The 18804-nt window shown below is 58.2% G+C and overlaps 7 protein-coding genes across 7 annotated transcripts; 6 read left to right on the top strand and 1 right to left on the bottom strand.

The window, feature by feature from the left end:
- Positions 1 to 1458: 1458 nt before the first annotated feature.
- On the top strand, positions 1459 to 3684 carry D7B24_001851 (uncharacterized protein; the record flags this gene model as incomplete). The annotated part of the gene is made up of 3 exons (XM_028636070.1): positions 1459 to 1614; positions 1847 to 1944; positions 2085 to 3684. 3 exons carry the CDS (start codon positions 1459 to 1461, stop codon positions 3682 to 3684), a joined length of 1854 nt encoding a protein of 617 aa, XP_028497832.1.
- Positions 3685 to 4950: 1266 nt separating this feature from the next.
- KTR5 (alpha-1,2-mannosyltransferase (Kre5)) lies at positions 4951 to 6694 on the top strand (the record flags this gene model as incomplete). The annotated part of the gene is made up of 5 exons (XM_028636069.1): positions 4951 to 5237; positions 5299 to 5697; positions 5749 to 5835; positions 5890 to 6295; positions 6353 to 6694. 5 exons carry the CDS (start codon positions 4951 to 4953, stop codon positions 6692 to 6694), a joined length of 1521 nt encoding a protein of 506 aa, XP_028497831.1.
- A 1750-nt stretch (positions 6695 to 8444) lies between these two features.
- On the top strand, positions 8445 to 9715 carry D7B24_001849 (uncharacterized protein; the record flags this gene model as incomplete). Its single annotated transcript, XM_028636068.1, has 2 exons — positions 8445 to 8717; positions 8771 to 9715. 2 exons carry the CDS (start codon positions 8445 to 8447, stop codon positions 9713 to 9715), a joined length of 1218 nt encoding a protein of 405 aa, XP_028497830.1.
- Positions 9716 to 11014: 1299 nt separating this feature from the next.
- Positions 11015 to 11893, top strand: D7B24_001848 (uncharacterized protein; the record flags this gene model as incomplete). The annotated part of the gene is made up of 1 exon (XM_028636067.1): positions 11015 to 11893. One exon carries the CDS (start codon positions 11015 to 11017, stop codon positions 11891 to 11893), a length of 879 nt encoding a protein of 292 aa, XP_028497829.1.
- A 69-nt stretch (positions 11894 to 11962) lies between these two features.
- D7B24_001847 (uncharacterized protein) lies at positions 11963 to 12700 on the top strand (the record flags this gene model as incomplete). The annotated part of the gene is made up of 1 exon (XM_028636066.1): positions 11963 to 12700. The coding sequence occupies one exon, from the start codon at positions 11963 to 11965 to the stop codon at positions 12698 to 12700; it is 738 nt and encodes a 245-aa protein (XP_028497828.1).
- Positions 12701 to 13273: 573 nt separating this feature from the next.
- Positions 13274 to 14259, top strand: COX4 (Cytochrome c oxidase subunit 4; the record flags this gene model as incomplete). The annotated part of the gene is made up of 5 exons (XM_028636065.1): positions 13274 to 13364; positions 13460 to 13528; positions 13713 to 13871; positions 13931 to 14031; positions 14095 to 14259. The coding sequence occupies 5 exons, from the start codon at positions 13274 to 13276 to the stop codon at positions 14257 to 14259; spliced, it is 585 nt and encodes a 194-aa protein (XP_028497827.1).
- Positions 14260 to 14741: 482 nt separating this feature from the next.
- D7B24_001845 (uncharacterized protein) lies at positions 14742 to 15266 on the bottom strand (the record flags this gene model as incomplete). The annotated part of the gene is made up of 1 exon (XM_028636064.1): positions 14742 to 15266. The coding sequence occupies one exon, from the start codon at positions 15264 to 15266 to the stop codon at positions 14742 to 14744; it is 525 nt and encodes a 174-aa protein (XP_028497826.1).
- Positions 15267 to 18804: the final 3538 nt, after the last annotated feature.

The raw sequence follows: 18804 nt of genomic DNA, 5'->3' as shown, positions 1-18804 counted from the left end.
GTTGGCGAGGACTGGTCACGCACCGATGGCGTGCAATTGAACTTGAGCAACAGGAGCACGCTACCATATTGCCTTGCGTGAAAGTGAATGTCGGCAGTGACTGTCATCCTGTTTCCACAGCTGTCTCGCCTGTGGACAAGACGACGCGGCGGGTGGCGGGGTCAACCCCTCCCCGTCCCAGCCATCCATGACACTGATTTAAGAATCATGTACCATAGTGCCTTCGGGGTTGGGTTGAGACTGGCAGCGGGTTTTCTTGCGTTCCTATTCTGAATATAGGCCGCTCCTTTGTCTGTCAGCTCGTGTAGTATCGCGCTAGAGATAGGCGTCTCGATGAACAGACAGCAGGATATCAAAACGCTTCAGTGGAGGCACCAGAACACCAGTCCCTCACTCGGAAACGGCCCCATCCTGCAGAGTTCTATGCGGGGCGACATGGGAGGACTTGAAACACTGTAGCCCTGCGAAGCTGCGACGCTGCGACGCTGCGACGCTGTGACGATGCGACACTGCATCCTCTCGCTCGCCTTCGACCCGAAAAGCCCGGGCATGCACAGTCACAAATAGGCTGAGTAGTATAGCCTCGGGCTTCTCCCCGCTGCTGAGACCCGCGTTGGGCGTTTCCGAACGGCCACACACACGACAGAGCCGACAGAGCCAGCAGATGCAGCATCTAGGCCCGGCCTACGTCCGCCGGGCCGGGTCCTCATGACCCTACCAGAAAGCCACCTCGACCCCCTTTCCGCCGCATGGCGCGCATCCCGCATGCCGAAGGCCCTGCCCCTCCGGAGCCGGCTAATAGTGCTTTTCCACGGGCGGCAAGGCGCGCCTGGGTTTTGCGAGTCAGAAGGGTTGGGCCCCGCTGATCGCTGCGAGTTGGTGCACCGGTTCGGAAGAGCCCCCCCATCCCGCCCTAATGACCCCCAAAATGCCCATCAAGGGCGCACTACCCGCTGACCATCAGCCTGGCCCTGACTGGTGACGCATCTCTTGAGTGCCCTCTTAGGGGCAGAAGGGTAAGGGTATGCGCGCCAACGGGCTCTGCTTCTGCTTAGCGGGGCGTGGGAGGATGGGGTAACAGGCCGCTTGACCCCGGAGTGTGCCCCGCGCTCGTTTGCGATTGCCCATCTATCTACCTTGACTGACTGACTGACGTCTTCACACTTGTCTTGTTTGCCGTTCTGGTACTCGCCTTTCTAGCTGCTCGGGGAAGGGGGGCGGGCCTCGTGCAATCCATAAAGGCAAGCTTGCTGTCCCGGCCCGCACTCCTTTCCGCCCTCCCCTCTTCTTGTTACTGCCCCTCTCTCTGTGAGGTCGTGGCTAAACTCTTTCTTCTTTTGCTTCTTTCACCAGCTACACACACTCTCTCCCCCTCTCCCCTCTCGCAGGACCCGGTCTCGATTGCCTTTGACGACGTCCGAACCAACAGCCCGAGTTCGAGCGCCCTGAACCACTGCAATGGCTTCCAACGAAAGCAAACCCGTCCGGGCCACCGATGCTGCCGACCAGCAGGACAGCCCCGACTACCTGCAGTTCGAGTCGCTGCCCGCCGGCGGCAAGCTGAACCGTTGGTCGCAGAAGATCACCAGGGGGCATGATTTCCCCGGCGCTCAGGTAAGACCTCCTATTTGTTTTCTCTGAACTCGGCAGCAAGTGCACTCTTTTGCCATGGTGTCGTCGACCGCTCGCCGCAGCTTTGCTCTCAGCTGTTGGCGAACGGTGGGACACATGTCTTCCAAGCTCGATACGCGACGAGGAACTTCCCCCGACCCAGAAAAGTGCGGGGTGGACATGGCGGGGTCTACGATGCGACGACGGGACGCTGACACTGGGGGGGGAAACACAGGCCATGCTGTACGGCGCGGGCGTGCCGGACCGCGACACGATGAAGAATGCGCCCCATGTCGGCATTGCGACGGTCTGGTGGGAGGGCAACCCCTGCAAGTAGGTTTCCTCTCCCCGGCCCTCCGTGGCATGCACGTTTTGTTTCTTCTTACGGACGCTTGGCTGACCGAAGGGTGTTGGTTTTGAACAGTACGCATCGTAAGCTGCTTCGGCCGACCCGCGAAACCCGTAATCACAAGAGCTAACGTTGCACGGACAGTCCTCGACTTTGGAAAGATCGTCAAGAGGGGCGTCGAGAAGCAGGGGTTCCTCGGATGGCAGTTCAACACGATCGGCGTGTCAGACGCCATCACCATGGGTGGTGAGGGCATGCGATTTTCCCTGCAGACGCGAGAAATCATCTGCGACAGCATAGAGTCGGTCACGTGCGCCCAGCATCACGATGCCAACATCTCCATCCCTGGGTGCGACAAGAACATGCCCGGTGTCGTCATGGCGGCGGCGCGTCACAACCGGCCGTTCATCATGATCTACGGCGGCACCATCATGAAGGGACACTCGGAGCTGCTCGAGAGTTCCATTAACATCAGCACCTGCTACGAGGCGTCCGGCGCCTACACATATGGGCGTCTCAATGCAAAGTGCAACCCGGGAGAGCCCGGCCGTACTTCGTCCGATGTCATGGAGGATATCGAGCGTCACGCGTGCCCCGGCGCCGGCGCCTGCGGCGGCATGTACACGGCCAACACCATGGCGACAGCCATCGAGGCCATGGGCCTCTCGCTTCCCGGCTCGTCATCGTACCCGGCGACGTCACCGGAAAAGGCACGCGAGTGCGAACGTGCGGCCGAGGCCATCAAGATTGTCATGGAGAAGGATCTCCGCCCGCGCAAGCTCATGACGCGCGCCGCTTTTGAGAACGCCCTCGTGCTGACCATGATCCTCGGCGGCTCGACGAACGGCGTGCTCCACTTCCTGGCCATGGCCAACACGGCCGACGTGCCCCTGACGCTGGACGACGTCGACCGCACCAGCAACCGCGTGCCGTTCCTCGCGGACCTCGCGCCGTCGGGCAAGCACTACATGGAGGATCTCTACAAGGTCGGCGGCACGCCTGCCGTGCTCAAGATGCTCGTCGCCGCCCAGTACATTGACGGCAGCATCATGACCGTCACGGGCCGCACGCTGGCCGAGAACGTGGCCGACTGGCCGTCGCTCGACCCCAACCAGCAGATCATCCGCCCGCTCTCGAACCCGATCAAGGCAACAGGCCACATCCGCGTGCTGCGCGGGAACCTGGCGCCCGGCGGCGCCGTGGCCAAGATCACGGGCAAGGAGGGCCTCTCGTTCACGGGCGCGGCGCGCGTCTTCAACAAGGAGCACGAGCTCGACACGGCGCTCTCTTCGGGTTCCATCAAGCGAGACGACGGCAACCTCGTTGTCATTGTGCGGTACGAGGGCCCGCGCGGTGGCCCAGGCATGCCGGAGCAGCTGCGCGCCAGTGCCGCCATCATGGGCGCCGGCTTGACCAACGTGGCCCTTGTCACCGATGGTCGTTACAGCGGTGCGTCGCACGGCTTCATCGTCGGCCACGTCGTGCCCGAGGCGGCCGTCGGCGGACCGATTGCGCTCGTGCGCGACGGGGACCGGGTGACGATTGATGCCGAGACGAACAGGATCGACATGGTTGATGTCGACGAGGAGGAGATGGAGAGGAGGAGGAAGGACTGGAAGCCGCCCAAGCCGCACGTCAGGAGGGGCGCGCTGGCCAAGTACGCGCGTCTCGTGGGTGATGCGAGCCACGGCGCCGTCACGGATCAGGCGGATCCCAGCTGGTAGAATCTAGCAGCTGGAGAGTGTTGTTGGAGATCTTGGGTAGGGACGGCATTAGCACGTCTGTGTGTCAGAACATGTATGATTATCGGGAGCTCGTCTTCGTCTTGAAGTACGTTTTCGATGAGCCATGGGTCCTGACGAGGAAGACATGGCGAATAGTCAGTAGAGAGGTTGTAGCGAGCCTTCATCCTTACAGCATGATAATGTTCTGCATCTTCTGCCTCTGTCGCTCGTGGTGTTTTTATTGCCCCCACTGGCTGATGTGCGTTCGACATGCATCCATCACCTCTATTGGGAGTGACCCTTGATCATCGGCTCCTCGGCCGCAGTAGAAGCAGTGGGGCGGCTTGCGAATATGCCATGGGCGAGGTACAGAATCTTCCAAGCACCTATGCATGATGCTGATCATGCTGAATATTGGGATCAGCGGATGATTGTGGACGATGGACTGCAGAAGCGGCTCGACTGTACGGGGCCAAGGATCTCGAGACCATGTCAAAGGGTACGTACCGGCGACCCTGGATCTAGACCAGACCCGAGACAAAACTTGGCAGTTGCGCCCCATCATTGCTCATGCCCGTCCCCACCTGATCTCCTGAAGCCGCCTGATTGGCCATGATAAGTTTAATGTTTCTTTCGACAGGAGCAGGAGGCAGGGGCTAGACAGGGGCATTGAAATGCCATGTCGAAGGTGCCTTCTCGGCCTCCTTCTCTCGAGCCGACCACCAATTTGGACGATCGCCAGAGGGCCAGATTGCCTTTTTCGACACCAATGACCTGATACGCGTGGCTGCGAATCTGCCTCTACGCATAGCATTATCGAAGTGCCATCCCTCCTAGTCCGATCGCACCGACCGCTGTGCCCTGCCACTACAGCTTCTCACCGGTCTCTTGCCTGTCGCCGCGACTTCCACGATCGCGAGCACACCATCGCCTCTCCTGGGAGAATTCCCTGACGCTCTTTCGACCAGCTCTCCCAACTTCAGATTGTTCGACCTGATCAAGCCGATTCGACATCCGATCATCGAAGAAACAGATTTTCTCTATCCTACTCCTACCCCCGCCGATGACAAGTCTCTATACCGTCCTCTGGGTCTCGCCATCAACGTCTTCGTAAGCCATAAACTCACAACGATCGCACAACGGCTCCTCTCTTAGCAAAGAGAACCCCCACCGCTACGAGACTGCCGCTTGATAACACCTGGCATTTGCGCTCGTCCGAACTCATACCGTTCTCCCCATCCCGGCATCTCGTCAACAAACACCAAGATGGACCTCTTCCGGCGGGCTGGTAAGTCCAGGTCGTCCGGGGCGTCGCCTCTTCCGGTGGCAGACGACAAAATCTCAAAACCGTTCCGTCCGAGCAAACAAGACTCGCGCTATGCTTTCCTCAGGAAACCAATGCGCGTTCGCGGGAATTCGAACATCTCTATCCCGTTTGGCGTCGTTGTCGTTTTCCCCGCCATCGTCCTCATACTGATCCTCATGCTCTTCTTCATGCATCCAAACTCTCCTGGGAGGATATTGATGCCGGCAGGTGCGCCTCCATCGATACGGTACGTGGCTCAAAGGTCTCGGTGACTGTATTCACGTCTCCTCTAACATGGTTCCTCGCAGCCTAATCAGCGAAAAGTACGACAAGGTGTTTGCTACAGGATGTCTCGAACCCGATACCACCAAGCCCCGCGCCAATGCTGCCTTTGTCGTCTTGGCCCGCAACAAGGAGTTGGACGGAGTGGTCCAGTCGATCAAGTCCATCGAGCGCCACTTCAACAGGTGGTACCATTACCCCTACGTCTTCCTCAACGACGACGAGTTCAACTCGACCTTTAAAGAGACCGTCACAAACTACACGTCAGGGACCGTCGAATTTGGCAAGGTCGGTCCGGAGATGTGGGGATTCCCCGACTGGATCGATCCCAAGGTGGCCAAGGAGGGCATTGCCAAGCAGGGCGACAATGCTGTGATGTACGGAGGCATGGAGAGCTATCACGCAATGTGCCGCTTCTACTCTGGGTAAGCTACTCGCGTGCGTCATGCATCAAGGCCCCCCGCTTACAACTCCAGCTTCTTCTACAAGCACGAGCTGCTGCAGAAGTACGAGTGGTACTGGCGACTCGAGCCAGAGATCAGCTACTTCTGCGATATCACCTAGTACGTTCCGATGAGCCTCTCATGCTCGTGCCGCGGCATACTAACACGAGGTAGTGACCCGTTCCTGGAGATGATTGCCGCCAACAAGACGTACGGGTTCACTATCGCCGTCAAGGAGCTCCGCGAGACCGTTCCCAACATCTTCCGTTACGCCTCGGCATACAAGCGAAAGAAGGGTCTCAAGTCCAAGGGGCTTTGGGAGATGTTTGTCGAGCCGATCGAGGAGACCGAGCCCGACACCTCGAAGCCCAAGAACCTGCCGGAGGACATACTGAAGAAGGGCACCAAAGACAAGAGCCAGGAGCCCATTGTCGACGATGAGTCCATGGAGGGCGAGAGCTACAACATGTGTCATTTCTGGTCCAACTTTGAGATTGCACGGCTCAGCTGGTTCCGGAGTCAGGAATACGAGGACTTTTTCCAGACAATGGACCGCAGCGGAGGTTTCTGGATGGAACGGGTAAGTCTGCTATGCCATGCGGTCATACGATGGAAGTCAAGCTGACGGCAATTGCAGTGGGGTGATGCACCCATCCACTCCCTCGCCGCCGGTGCTCTCTTGGGCCCCGGCGACATTCATTACTTCCGAGACTTTGGGTATCGGCACACAACGATCCAGCACTGTCCGGCCAATGCGCCGGCAAGGCAGCTGCCACGAGAAAAGTACCTCGAGACGACGACGCTTGACGAGAAGAAGCGCATCGAAGAAGACGCGTACTGGGAGTCATGGGATGCGGAGAAGGAAAATGGCGTGGGCTGTCGCTGCCGATGCGATACAGACATTGTCGACGTCGAGGGCAAGGACGGATCGTGCCTCGCGGAATGGGTCGACGTCGCAGGCGGTTGGGCGGCCCCTTAGTATGCGGCCTATCCAGATGATCCAACGAGAAAGGGCGAATGATGTCTTGGAGCCGCTGTCTCCCATTGACACGACTATATATACACACACACACGACTGCATTGAGAGTGCGCCAACACCATCAGCGCGGTTAGGCCACTCGGCGTTCAGCACAGGAGTACAGGGGCTTGATTTCGGCGCGTGCATGGCGGATATGAGAAGCGCGGCGGGCGGTCTTTTTCCTTCACCTTTCTTTGCATCAGGCAGACAGACCTTGCTTGGGAGAAGGGATGGAAAGAGGGAGGTTGAATTGTCTAATGGGTAGGAGGAGGCTGGCGAAAAACAGTGAGAGTAGCAACGGCCAGCCAAGCTTACGACGAAGTCCTGGTGATGGGATGGCTGGACTCATCCAAGCATTGCCCAAACACGAGGCTTACCTATAATCCGATGATGTACTACGAGAAGCAGACTGAACAGGGGGTTTTGCCAGCTCATGATGCAATAAGAACGAGGGGCTGGGCTTAGAATCAGGGTCAGAACCCGCATGCCTCTGTCTTGTTTCGAAACAGCCAACGTGAGCTGGAAGGCCCGAGCTGGGACCAACTGACAAACTTCAGACATAGCTGGCCAAGGGGTGCGGGCGGCGGATGAAGGGGGGATCGAAGAGGGAGGGAGGATGCGATGGGGGCTTGGATCGCCGCTGATCAAAGGCCACCGACGTCCACTCGATCTGCCTGCGCCCCCCGCGACTGCGGCTCCCGATTGCGGCCTTCATGCCAACGGTTAGTCCGACGCTGGCGACCGGCTTTACCGCCCAAGGCTTGCCCCTGTTGGCACGACGAGACGACAGGTCGAGAGAACAGCGGGTGGCCATGCAGGAACAGGCTTTCCTCCTCTCTCGGACGACTCCATTTTACAGGGGCTAGGGGCGCGGGGCATTCGGGGCTTTCTGGGGCCACCCGCGGGGGGTTCCAGGGCTTGCGGTTGGAGGACGACTGCGCATCCTTTCCCTTCTCTGTCGGCCAACGGGTTTGGCCTTGATGAGGTCTGCCGCGACGATGCCTTTTCAGACTGGCATGCCCAACGAACATGACTTGTTAGCCTTTCCATACCCTGGCGATGGCCGTGGAAGCCCCGATGCTGGTACGACCCTGATGGCGATGATGACTGAGGGAGGGGTTGCCCCCCTAAAGGGAGTAGTGAAGGAGACTGGAGCCTGATGGAAGAGTATTTGAGTCCTCGACGGGCCACTCTTTTCTTTTGCGTGTCAGAGAGAGAGCGAGAGAGAGAGAGAGAGGAGTCAGAGAGAAAGTCCCCTTGACCCATCATTCCTTGCGAATTGCTAGCACCTTGTCTATAACGTCCGGTCCCGTGTCGTCAGCAGAAGCTGCTCCGCCTTCCAGCATTGCCTTCCAACATTGCTTCCTTCAGCGTGCTTCTTTTAGAATCCTTTCTCAGCGCCCCTCCCCTGTCCTACTCACGTTACACGGGACAATCAGATTGATTTATTGCGACTCACTGCCCCTTCCCCTTGTGTACAGAGCCTTGTTGGTTGTGCTCTTATATGAGTCTTTGACCTGGCATTGGAGGATAACTTGACCTGCTTCGCCGGCATTTCGTTCGACTCGACTACGTCCCAGCAGACCACAGCGTCTTCAAACCACCACGATACCTGCGTTTTCTCTTCCAGAGCAGATCAACAAACAGGAAGTCCCTAAGCTGAACGCCTTCAAATCTTAGCATTCAAACCTAAGCATTCACCTCATCCGACATGCGCCTGTCAGTCGGACTCTCCCTGCTCGCGGCGGCTGCCGCCTCGGCTGCCACCATTCGCATCCCCGCCAAGAGGCAAGAGGCGATCCCGGCTTCCAAGGTCCTCATCGGCGGCCCAGGCCAGTTCATTGTCGCAGACTTTGACGGCACTTCGTTTGACCTCAAGGCCAAGAACTCCCTTCCTGGTACAAGCCCCAGCTGGATGGCCTTCAAGGAGCCCAACACCATCTACGCAGTTGATGAGAACGGCAAGGACCTGCGCATCTTCAAGGTGAGTGGCCTCGCATCATGTCGTGTTGCGGAACTTCACTGACCATGTCACAGTACAACGCTGCGAGAAACGAGATCAAGCTGGACAAGAGCGCGGCCGGCTCCGCCGGTGTTGTCCACCTCGAGTTTAGCACTGATCAGACCCGTCTCGTCGCCGGCTCCTATGTCGACGGCAAGATCGACATTTGGGACATCGCCAACAGCACACTGCGCCTCCTCAAGTCAGTGACGTCGGACGGTGAACTAGGCCCCAACAAGGCGCGCCAGGACCAGCCTCGCGTGCATCAGGTCGTCCGCGACCCCTCGGGCCGCTACTTCGCCGCCAACGACCTCGGCACCGACACGGTGCTCCTCCTCGACTCGGCCGCCGACTCGTACGACATCGTGACGCGCGTCCGCGTCAAGAACGCCGGCTGCGGGCCTCGTCACGGCGTCTTCGTGCCCTCGGCCGACGGCACCAGGGCCACGCACTACGTCCTCGTGTGCGAGCTCCTCAACCGTCTCGAGGTCTTCGAGGTCACCTACGCCGACGACGGCATCCAGTTCGCCGAGGTCCAGAGCCTGAGCACCTTTGGCAACACGCCGCACAACGCCACCTCGGCCCTCGCCGGCGCCATCGCCATCAGCGACAATGGCAAGGACATTTACGTCTCCAACCGTCTGACCGGCACCGCGCCGGCGCCCGACTCGATCGCCCACTTCCGCGTCGCCGCCCCGGAAGGTTCCGCCTGTGGGAACGGCGACAAGGGCGGCAGCAGCAATGCCGTCCTCGAGTTCGCCGGCCTCGTCAGCTCCGCCGGCGGCGTGCCGCGCATGTTCAGCCTCAGCACCGACGGCGGGCTGCTGTTCAGCACGAACCAGAACTCGGGGCTGGGCCTGCTGGCGCTCGAGAGGAATAAGGCGACGGGCGAGCTCACGGAGAAGCCTGTCGCGAGCGTCGACGTGGCCGACTTTGGCGAGGCCGGGTTTGGGCCGCAGTTCGTGCAGCAGATTGCCTGATTTTCGGGAGAGAGTGGCTGTGGCATGCCCCATTGCTAGGGGTTTGGAGGATGGACATGGTTTGCATGAGAGATACCCGAGTGCCACGCTGAGGGGTAAATATGAAACAAAATATGCTGTGAAGGGCTTGTCAGGAGAAGGCGCCTGGCATTTTAGACTAGGCATGAGCATGGGGGTTAGACTTTTATTCTATTCAGTATGATTACAGTTCCAACCGCTATTAGGGTGGACGGACGAGGTTCACTTATAGCACGAGTTTGACGTTGATCTCCTCCATCTTCAACGTAGTTCGTGCAGCTTTTGGCGATGTAGTTTGGCATGGAAACTGTGGCCGACGAGACCAGGTCATAAATTGCCACTTCCCAGGGAGTTGACACGAAATGGCAAAAGAGGTGGATGGGACAGTGCCTTGGCCAACGCACTTTTTCGGACGAGTTAGCTTTCCAGCATCTGGCTCAGATCCCATGTCGTTGCCAAATTACAGGTGGTCATCTTTGTAGAACTCAAAACGAGCAGTTATACGCTGTGAAGCGTCAGAAAAACCCCGCACGATCCTAGTCGTACCTGCATTCAGGTCTATGTGAATGAAGAGGCTCGCCAGAAGCATGTGTGCAATGCCAAAAGGGTCCGGCTACCGATTCAAGTCTGTTCCTCAACTAGCAGTCGATCTTGCTCTCCGCGGGCTCCTTCTAGGCACGGAAGTAAATACAGATGAAGCCATCCATCACATTAAAAACGAGTTCATCCCACATTATCACGTGCATGAAAAAAGAAGCATGTTGTGATGCGCGCACCTCGCGTCGTTGACGCGTCGATAGCAACGGCGCCAGAAACCCAGTTGTCCACGCAACAGAGCCCACAAGACCGCCAAACCCTCCTTTGCCAACAGCCGATGTAGGCACCAGCCATAGCTGTGACTCTGAAATACTTGGTTAGATCGTCACCGTTGGCACCCCCCGGTTCTTTGAAGCTTTGCCGCATCTCGACACAGACCTCTACTCGTCACGCGTAGCACCCGCTATCCCGGTACAACTTTTACGGTTTGGTTTATGCCCGCAGTTCAAGGACAAGTCGAACAAGGATTGCTTGAACAAGGCGTGAGTCCCTGACGTGCCTGCCTTGGACGTCATTGCGAAGACACTGACGTGCAACGCAGCTGGAACTCTTCACATGCCACTCTTGTCCGACCGCAACTCTTCCACGCCCCATCAAGTCGGACAGCACCCCGCAAGCGCGTAAAAGGCTTGCACAAAATTCAAGACGTTGAAGAAAAGATCATCCAAGTACATCAGGGCCAACATGCCTCCGTCCAGAGAGCCCCAAGGAGAATGCGGGAGTCGGGCACTCCCCCAGAACGCGCAGGCGCTCCTCGAATCGGATGTTTGGGAGGAAGAGACAGGTCCTGGCAACACAAACCTTAACGTTCGAATTATGAACATGGCAGAATCGGGCCGTGGTGACATTGAAGCCGACGACTTGCAGCGTGTCGTCAACTCCATCGAGGCGATGCAGGCTGAGATGGCTACCAAAGGACTGAGCGTCAAGAAACGGCAAGACTTGGCCAGACTGGTGGACATTCGCAACAAGCATGATATTCACAGTGCAATCCAGCCAAACACCAGAACTCTGAAATGGTCCGAATTCAAGACGCAGGGCAGAGAGCCCACTCTGGAGGAAGCACTTTGCATGTCTGGCGTTCTGCGTGCTGGAGAGCTCCCTAGCACAAAGCACCTCTTCAGGGGCCCAGGTATCGTCCGCGACGTGCCCATCAAGCCCATCAAAGAAGACGATCCTTATTGGGACCCCGAATGGCTTTCACTCAATTCGTCGGAATTCTCCATCTCAAACTGGAGAGACAAACTGAAAGATTCATGGCGTCGTCAAAAGGCAACCGCCGGAACCGCCACCGCCGACGAAAAGGAAAAGTTCAGACTTGAACAACGGCAGTTCAGCTCAGCCATCAGCGAGATCAGACTGATCAGAAAGTGTTTCCTCGAAGGAGTGACCATTCACCCCAACCAGCTCATATCCAAGAAGTTCATGCCCAAGCAGGGTCTGTGCAAGCGCTGGCTTCTGTATTCAATCTGCCTCAAGCTGACACGGCTGCTCGCCATCCGCCACGACACCGCACCTGGTGCCATCGGCCTCCACATGTCACCGATCGATTTCATCCGCTAGAGACTTGATGAAGCGTTCAAGATGCACCGTGAGACGAATGGCGAGCATACGTACCGCTGGATCTTCCAGATGTCAGGACCCGATGACACCACCCCTGGCAACGCGACGTGGACCACACGGACAGACCCCCTCATGCGCCAGGTCATCATTCATGGCGCCAAGATTCAGGGCATGGGCAAGCTATACTCTGGTCGCAAGAAAAAGCGCCAGAACAGAAGCGAAGGGGTTGACCAAGGCTCTGCCGAGGCGGAAATCGAGGAAGAAGGCGAGGGCGAAGACGGCCAACTCATGCGCCTTTTTGAGACTACCCAGGGCAGCGTCATGGACGACCAGGAAACTCTTTTCCTCGAAAGTAGTGAAACTGTCAGCACCTACTCGCACAGCCGTATGGAGCGTGTTGCTCGAGGTAGTCGTGCGTTGTCGCTCGACCAAGTCAATCAAGCTGCTCGGCCTGAAGTGGCTCGTGGTCAGAACACATCGCAGATTTCGCAACAGCCGGCGACGACCGATCTTTTCACTAGACGAAGAACTGCAGCAATCAGTAACGTTCGCGGACCAACTAAGAGACAGCGGGAGAACGTTCCGATGGCCCGAGTCGCTCGCGACCAGAGAGCTCAAGTGCAGCCTCGCGGCTCGTCTGCCAGGGACAGGTATGCCCGCAATAATCGTAACCGCAGGGGCGACATCAACCGCGACCGTGAAAGTCGACGCTGGCGCCACAGGCAGCGTACCGATTTACCTACGACCACCGACAGGAACCGGCGCAGTGGCAGCGGATTCGGAGGCCTGGGCGGGCGGAATGCGTGAATGGTGTGACTTGCTGTGGCTCATTGCGGCATTATTTCCACGATTGAGTACATGTTTTGGTTGAGGGTACATTTGAGGTCTGGTCGGGATTGGTTGCTTGAATGATGCGAGGAAAATACGTGTTTGTTTGAGTTTGGGCAAGGACTGGTTCAAGTGTATTTATTGTATTGTAGAGTAAGGTACCTAAGGTATGAAGACATGTATGTACAGCTTGAGACGTTCGAACCGGTATTTGGGAAGCATGGACGAAAGAGGCAAACTACCTTATGCAATGCCGCTCTGCATAAATGAAGAGCCGAAAAGGCACGGCTCATCTGTTCATCACTTTCTGCCACTTCGCTATGTGCAGCGGACCAAGTCGTCCATCGCCGGAATGGTGTTGATGGGTTCTGACGGCACGTGACTTGATGAATCGCTTACTGTACCAATCCGGGCTAGTGCATTAGCTTTGCTCCTGCCCGGGCCGAGCGACAGCCGTAGCAAGCAAGATCAAACCATCAAATCAGACCATTGACAAATCCCTCTTCTCACCAGCGTCATCCAGCGAAACAACAACCACCCATTGCCGTCGCCATGTTCCTCCAACGATCCGCCATCACCGCCGCCCGCCGCGTGGCCGTCGCCCCCCTGGCGAAGCGCGCCTTCACGACGTCCTTCATCCAGCGTACGAACTTCAATTGGCCTCCTTTCAGATCCGGAAGGGGGCCGTCACGCCACGTCGGAACAGCTGGGCTAACCAAGCTTTCTTTGGCTTTCTAGGTGACGCCGTCAAGTCTGCCTCTGCCGCCGCCGAGGTCAGGGCCGTCAACCCTTCCAAGACGTTCTCTCGTGAGACTCCCACCGCTGCCGACATCAATTGAGGACACGACGGTCTGGAATTTCGTGATTGCGCGACCGGGCGCTGGCTGCACTGCAATCCAGGCCACAGCCCTGCGTCGTCAACCACGTTCCACACGCCATGTCCTCGGCGATCCAAAGATGAACAGAGCTGACGTTCCCTTTTTTTGCGCAGAGGTGAAGACCGAGGATGACCTCATTGGCCCCGGTGCCCAGGCCGGCTCCATTCCCACCGATCTCGAGCAGTCCACTGGTCTCGAGCGTCTCGAGATTCTCGGAAAGATGGAGGGTGTCGACATCTTCGACATGCGCCCTCTCGACGCCTCGCGCACCGGTACGTGATGTTACGATGGACACTTGTTGGGCAGAAACGGCTGCTGACCGGTTATACAGGCACCATGGAGAACCCCATCAGCGTCCGCTCCGCTGGTGACGAGCAGTACCTCGGCTGCACTGGCTCTCCCGCCGACTCCCACGTCGTCAAGTGGCTGACGGTACGTCACACATCGAGCAGCGATAACGTCTCGGCATGCAATTGCTAATCACAAGCGTACTAGATCTCTCGCGAGCGCCCCATCGAGCGTTGCCCCGAGTGCGGCAGCGTCTACAAGATGGAGTACGTCGGTCCCCAGGACGACGGCCACCACCACGACCACCACCACGGCCACGAGGATGTCAAGACCTTTGCCGACTTCATCAAGCCCGAGTACCGCTACCTTTAAAGGGCCAAATGGAGAGGCGTTGAATTTGGTTCACTTGGAGCGAGCAAGCAGAGACGATGTGTCGTCGGGGTCGGGTCAGGTATGGCGCGCGGTGTAGCGGGGAGACGGGGCGGGTGCTCTCGGGGATGACGTGAGCACGCTCAGCCTTTGTGTGTAGAATACCTCGACGGGCCGCTGTATAGAAATTCTTTTTTGTTCCCACCCCATCCGCCACCGATTTGCGAATTGCCGCCAGACTGCGCGCCGTTGCAAGCCACGAATCGCGTCATCGCCGTGTGTGACTATGGTTGTTGGCTTCATTTGCTTTACGCTCTAGATTTTTGGGGGGGGGGGGGTTGGTTCGAGGCAGAGCCGCGATATCCGGGTTGTCGCTCGCAGGCTTCATCTACGGCTTCACCAGGATAATTAAAAGAAAGCAACGACATGCTAAGGCCATCAGCCCCCCGGCCTCTGGTGCTGGGGCGCATGTCTCAAAAGTGGCCTTACTCCGGATCGAAGCTTAGCTTGATCTTCCTCGCCTTTTTCTTCGGTTTGTCTTTGGCTGCGGACTTGCTCCGCGCGGGGTCTTCTACGTCGAGCTCGTCTTTTCTCGCGGGCACGCCATTGTCTTTTTTCTCGTCATCTGCGCCCACGATCTTGCCCACTTTACGTTTCCTCCCGGCGCCGATGCCGGCCACCTTTTCCTTCTCCCGCTCTGCCGCTGTCTCGGCATCTTTGCCAGCCGCCGTTGACGCATCGTCAGGTGCTTGTGAGTCCTTGTTCAGCCCGTCATCGTCGTTGTCGTCGTCGTTGATGGTCACGACGTTGCCGTTTTCGTCCACGACCAGGGGCTGGTCCTCTGCCTCCTCGCTGGCGGACCGTTTCTTGATGGCGCGCCGCCTGCCGGCGAGAATGGGGTCTGGCCCGGCAGATGCGTCCCCCCGGGATTGGGCGTGGAGGGCGCGGAGGAAGGGTGGAAGGTCGGACGAGTAGGAGAGTGACTTGGCGTTGATCTTAGGTTCGGGCATGTCGAGGGCTGCTGTCAGTGTCGTTGTTTGACTGCTGGGGCGTCAGGGCGTCGAGGCGTCGACGATCTGGGTGGCGTTCGGGGACGTCAGGCGGGGGTCCGAGGTCCCCGTAGCAGGGCGGTCCTGGTAGTTATTTTATCAATTTTCACCGCAAGTGCGAGACATGCGACTCCAGGCGGGAGTTCGTTGAATGATGTGCTTTTAGTGTCGTGATGCTACCTGTCGGCGGGGTGGTGTCTGGGTGTGGTGTGCGCGCGCTACCTGGTTCTGGGGAGCGTAGGTACCTTTCGGCAAAAATCAATCCATCGAGGTACCCCAAGGGGACCCCCCCCCCCCCCCCCAACTTTGCCATTGGGGACGACATCAGTCAGCGCATTAGCGCCCCCCGTAAGGCCCGTAAGGGAGACTGTGCACAGCGCACCGTCCCGTGTGTGGTCTGGCGGGAAGGCCAAATCGGTCCAGCCTCGACAGATCAACGACTGCCGCCGTTCCTCCTTCTCCACCACAGCGCTTCGCCAGCTGCGTGTACCAAGGAGGCTTCCACAAAACAACTATGAGCAACTTGGCCCATCCGAGTTTCGCAATTCATGCCCTCTTCCAAATCCACGGTTGCCAAGAAGCCACGCAGACCAACCAAGCAAGGAGCCTTGATGCATCCTCGCTCCCCCTGCAACCTCCTGGACGACACGGAAACCCTACCCCGCTCGCCCCTTCGAAGCCGAGTGTATCCGGGCTTCGAAAAGAACCTTCGAGGCTTCGCGTCCCAATGAGCTGGAGTTGTTCCCCCAGCTGAAAGGCGGGCCAAGTCTACCAAGTCTACCTGCTGCAGGCCCGCGGCGCCCGCCGGCGAGGTTGCAGTGAGGAGATGGCCGTGGCTTACTGGGGGGGGGATGGACACGGAGAGAGATTGATGTGAGATGTGAGAGAGGTCACACCAGAACAAGGCCTAGCCTGACAGCAGCCCGTGGCCCTACCCTTTGCAGTAGGTACCTTGGAGACAGACGCCTCTTCCTCCCTGCTGCAGGTGGAAATGCAGCCTGTTTCCAACCGAGACTTTGAGAGGAATGGGAGGGCCAGCGGGAAAAAACTCCGCAGGGTCACGCGCGACGTACGAACGAGCTGGCGATTGGTTAGGCGTCCATGCCAGCCCAGCCTCTCGCTCACCACTTCTCACCATGGATGGGAGGACCTGGGGATGGATGACATGGCATCGAGCTTCTTCTTACGGACTCTGGTTCCCTCGCCGCCTCCCTGTCTGCTGCGGTCTGTTGTGGCCATGCTGCTGCTGCTGATGCTGCTGCTGCTGAGCGGCTCGGAGTCGGCCGCGTCGATGCCCGAGGCGGTAGCAAGCCTCGCAAATCGCTAGTGGCGAGCGCGATGGCTTGAGAAAGGGACGATCGCAATGGCAGACTGACTGCCCAAGCACACCCTAAGTAACAGGCAAGCCCGTTGTCGTCGTTTCGACTAGCTGGTTCTCGACCCTCCATCACATCGCGATTGAAGATTATCGAATACGTGGGGCGTCGAGTTCGGCCGAATGATCAGCAGTCAATTCATCCGCTAGCAGCCAGAGTGAATCAAACTGGTGCATGGGCGCCGCTCTCTTCTCTCTTTCTGTTGCACGACCAACAAAAGCAGCACCTTCTCCTGAGACCTCAGCCTCTCGAGACGCGTGCTGTGATTTACCTTGTCCTGCTGCCTCTCTCTCTCTTCCCCTCTCTCCCCATTCCCAACTGGGCAAGGTTGGAGGTGAGAGACACAATTGTGAACAGCGAGTGGCGCATGCTGCTGGACGACCCGATGTCGTGGGACCACTCACACCAGGCAGGGCAAACCACAGGAGAAGCAATGTTTTTGCCTCGATTACCACATGGAAATGAGCGATTGAAACGCTGACTGACTGGACTGGCCTCTTCTTTTCTCTCTTCACCTCCCCTTTGTCACCATGCTTGCTGCTGCTGCTGCTGTGCTGGAATGGTGAGGCTGGACCACACGCCCCCTCCCCTATCAAGCATGTCCCGGTCTGCACCGCCCCAGCAAAAAGCTACAGCTGCATGCCTCTTCCCACAGTCATGCGACAAGTTCAGGTCTCTGATGATCAGTCTTTTTTGTCGTACGCTAGCAACGTACCACCGGGTGGACAGACAGCATGGAGAGCTGGACCAACGAGGGGATGGGCCACTGTCTTGCTCTTTTCATCGATCGAGGCAAAAAAGAAAGTGATCATCGAAGGGAAGCCCGAAGTGCTAGGACCCATCTGTGGTCGCCGATGCTTGGCTGAGAGGGCAACAATCATCACCGTTTGCTCGTTTCTTTGAAGGCTCTTCCCAGTCGACTGGCCTTCACTTCTTCAGCGTGATGCCGCATCAGCTCCACTCACTCGTGGACAGCACACACCCATCTAGTCCATGGACCCTTGATGAGGGACTTTGGATCGCTCCGAACCAGTCCGCTCTTGATCGAACCTCACACGTGCCCCCTTTCCTCGTGAGACTCGCAAGCAACCTGCAAAAAGTGTGTTTCTTTCTCCATGCTGCTCAGGCCGTGTCCCGGCCCCGGACCAAGACATGGCCAAACACACACACCCACGAACTCTGGTGCATCCCCTGGGGGGAAGGGGGGTCCTGGGGCCTCTCTGGGTTGCATTTCCCCCGTCAACCCCAGACCGGGGGGGAAGAGCATGACCAGGGGGGCATATGCGGTACGAGCATCCCTTGAAGCCTCCCATTCGTCTCTCGGCCACCTACCCCAGGCCTCGTCACTGCGCGCTGGCGCACCACCCCTGCCACCTGGAGATGCCGCTTAGCCTAGCACAGCTTAGGGGGAGGGGGGGGGGGGGGGGAAAAAGGCAGGCAGAGGATGGGAGGCGAGAAATGGGAGATCACCGCGACCGACGGGGCGGAACCGTCCCTTCCCTTTCGCCTCGAGGGCCCGCACCCCCTCCCCCTTGTCTACCTGGCCTCGTGCATGCGCAAAAGGCCGGGGAAAGCGAGGGGAGGGGGTGAATAAATAGATTGTTTAAATGGGCTTTACATCGAGTCTGGGGTGGGAGGAGAGACAGAGACAGAGCGCGGGAGAGCGTGACTGGCGAGCTGCTGGTGTCTAGGAAGAGCAAGCCATATGGTACTTACGTCTGCTGTCACCCTCTTACGTCGTCCATCCAGACCTCTCACCACCTTCTCGCACACAGTCTCTGTCACCACACACACACCCACACTCACATACGCACACGGAGACCAGACCTACAACATCCACGTTGAACGAAAGGAGACTGGGGGACTTGACGGCACGGGTTGTCACACCGTCATACAGCCATATTCTTGGGGGGGTGGTTGATACTCGCAGTCGGCTTGTCAAGCAACAAAACTCCACAGCGGCTTCTCTGTCGCCTGCACCTACCCGAGCGGGGGAGTGCACTTGCTGCACCCTTCCCACACCTACACGATTGCAAGTGGTCGGGTGTCACGAAACTCAAAGATTGCTCGATCCAGCGTCTTGCATCTCGCGGCCAGGCCCTCCTTGAGGATCGCCGCCTGGA

Source organism: Verticillium nonalfalfae, assembly GCF_003724135.2.
Source record: "Verticillium nonalfalfae strain VnAa140/NRRL 66861 chromosome Unknown scaffold_14, whole genome shotgun sequence".
NCBI classification, from domain to species: Eukaryota; Fungi; Ascomycota; class Sordariomycetes; order Glomerellales; family Plectosphaerellaceae; genus Verticillium; species Verticillium nonalfalfae.
This window is presented reverse-complemented; position numbering and strand designations above follow the sequence as displayed.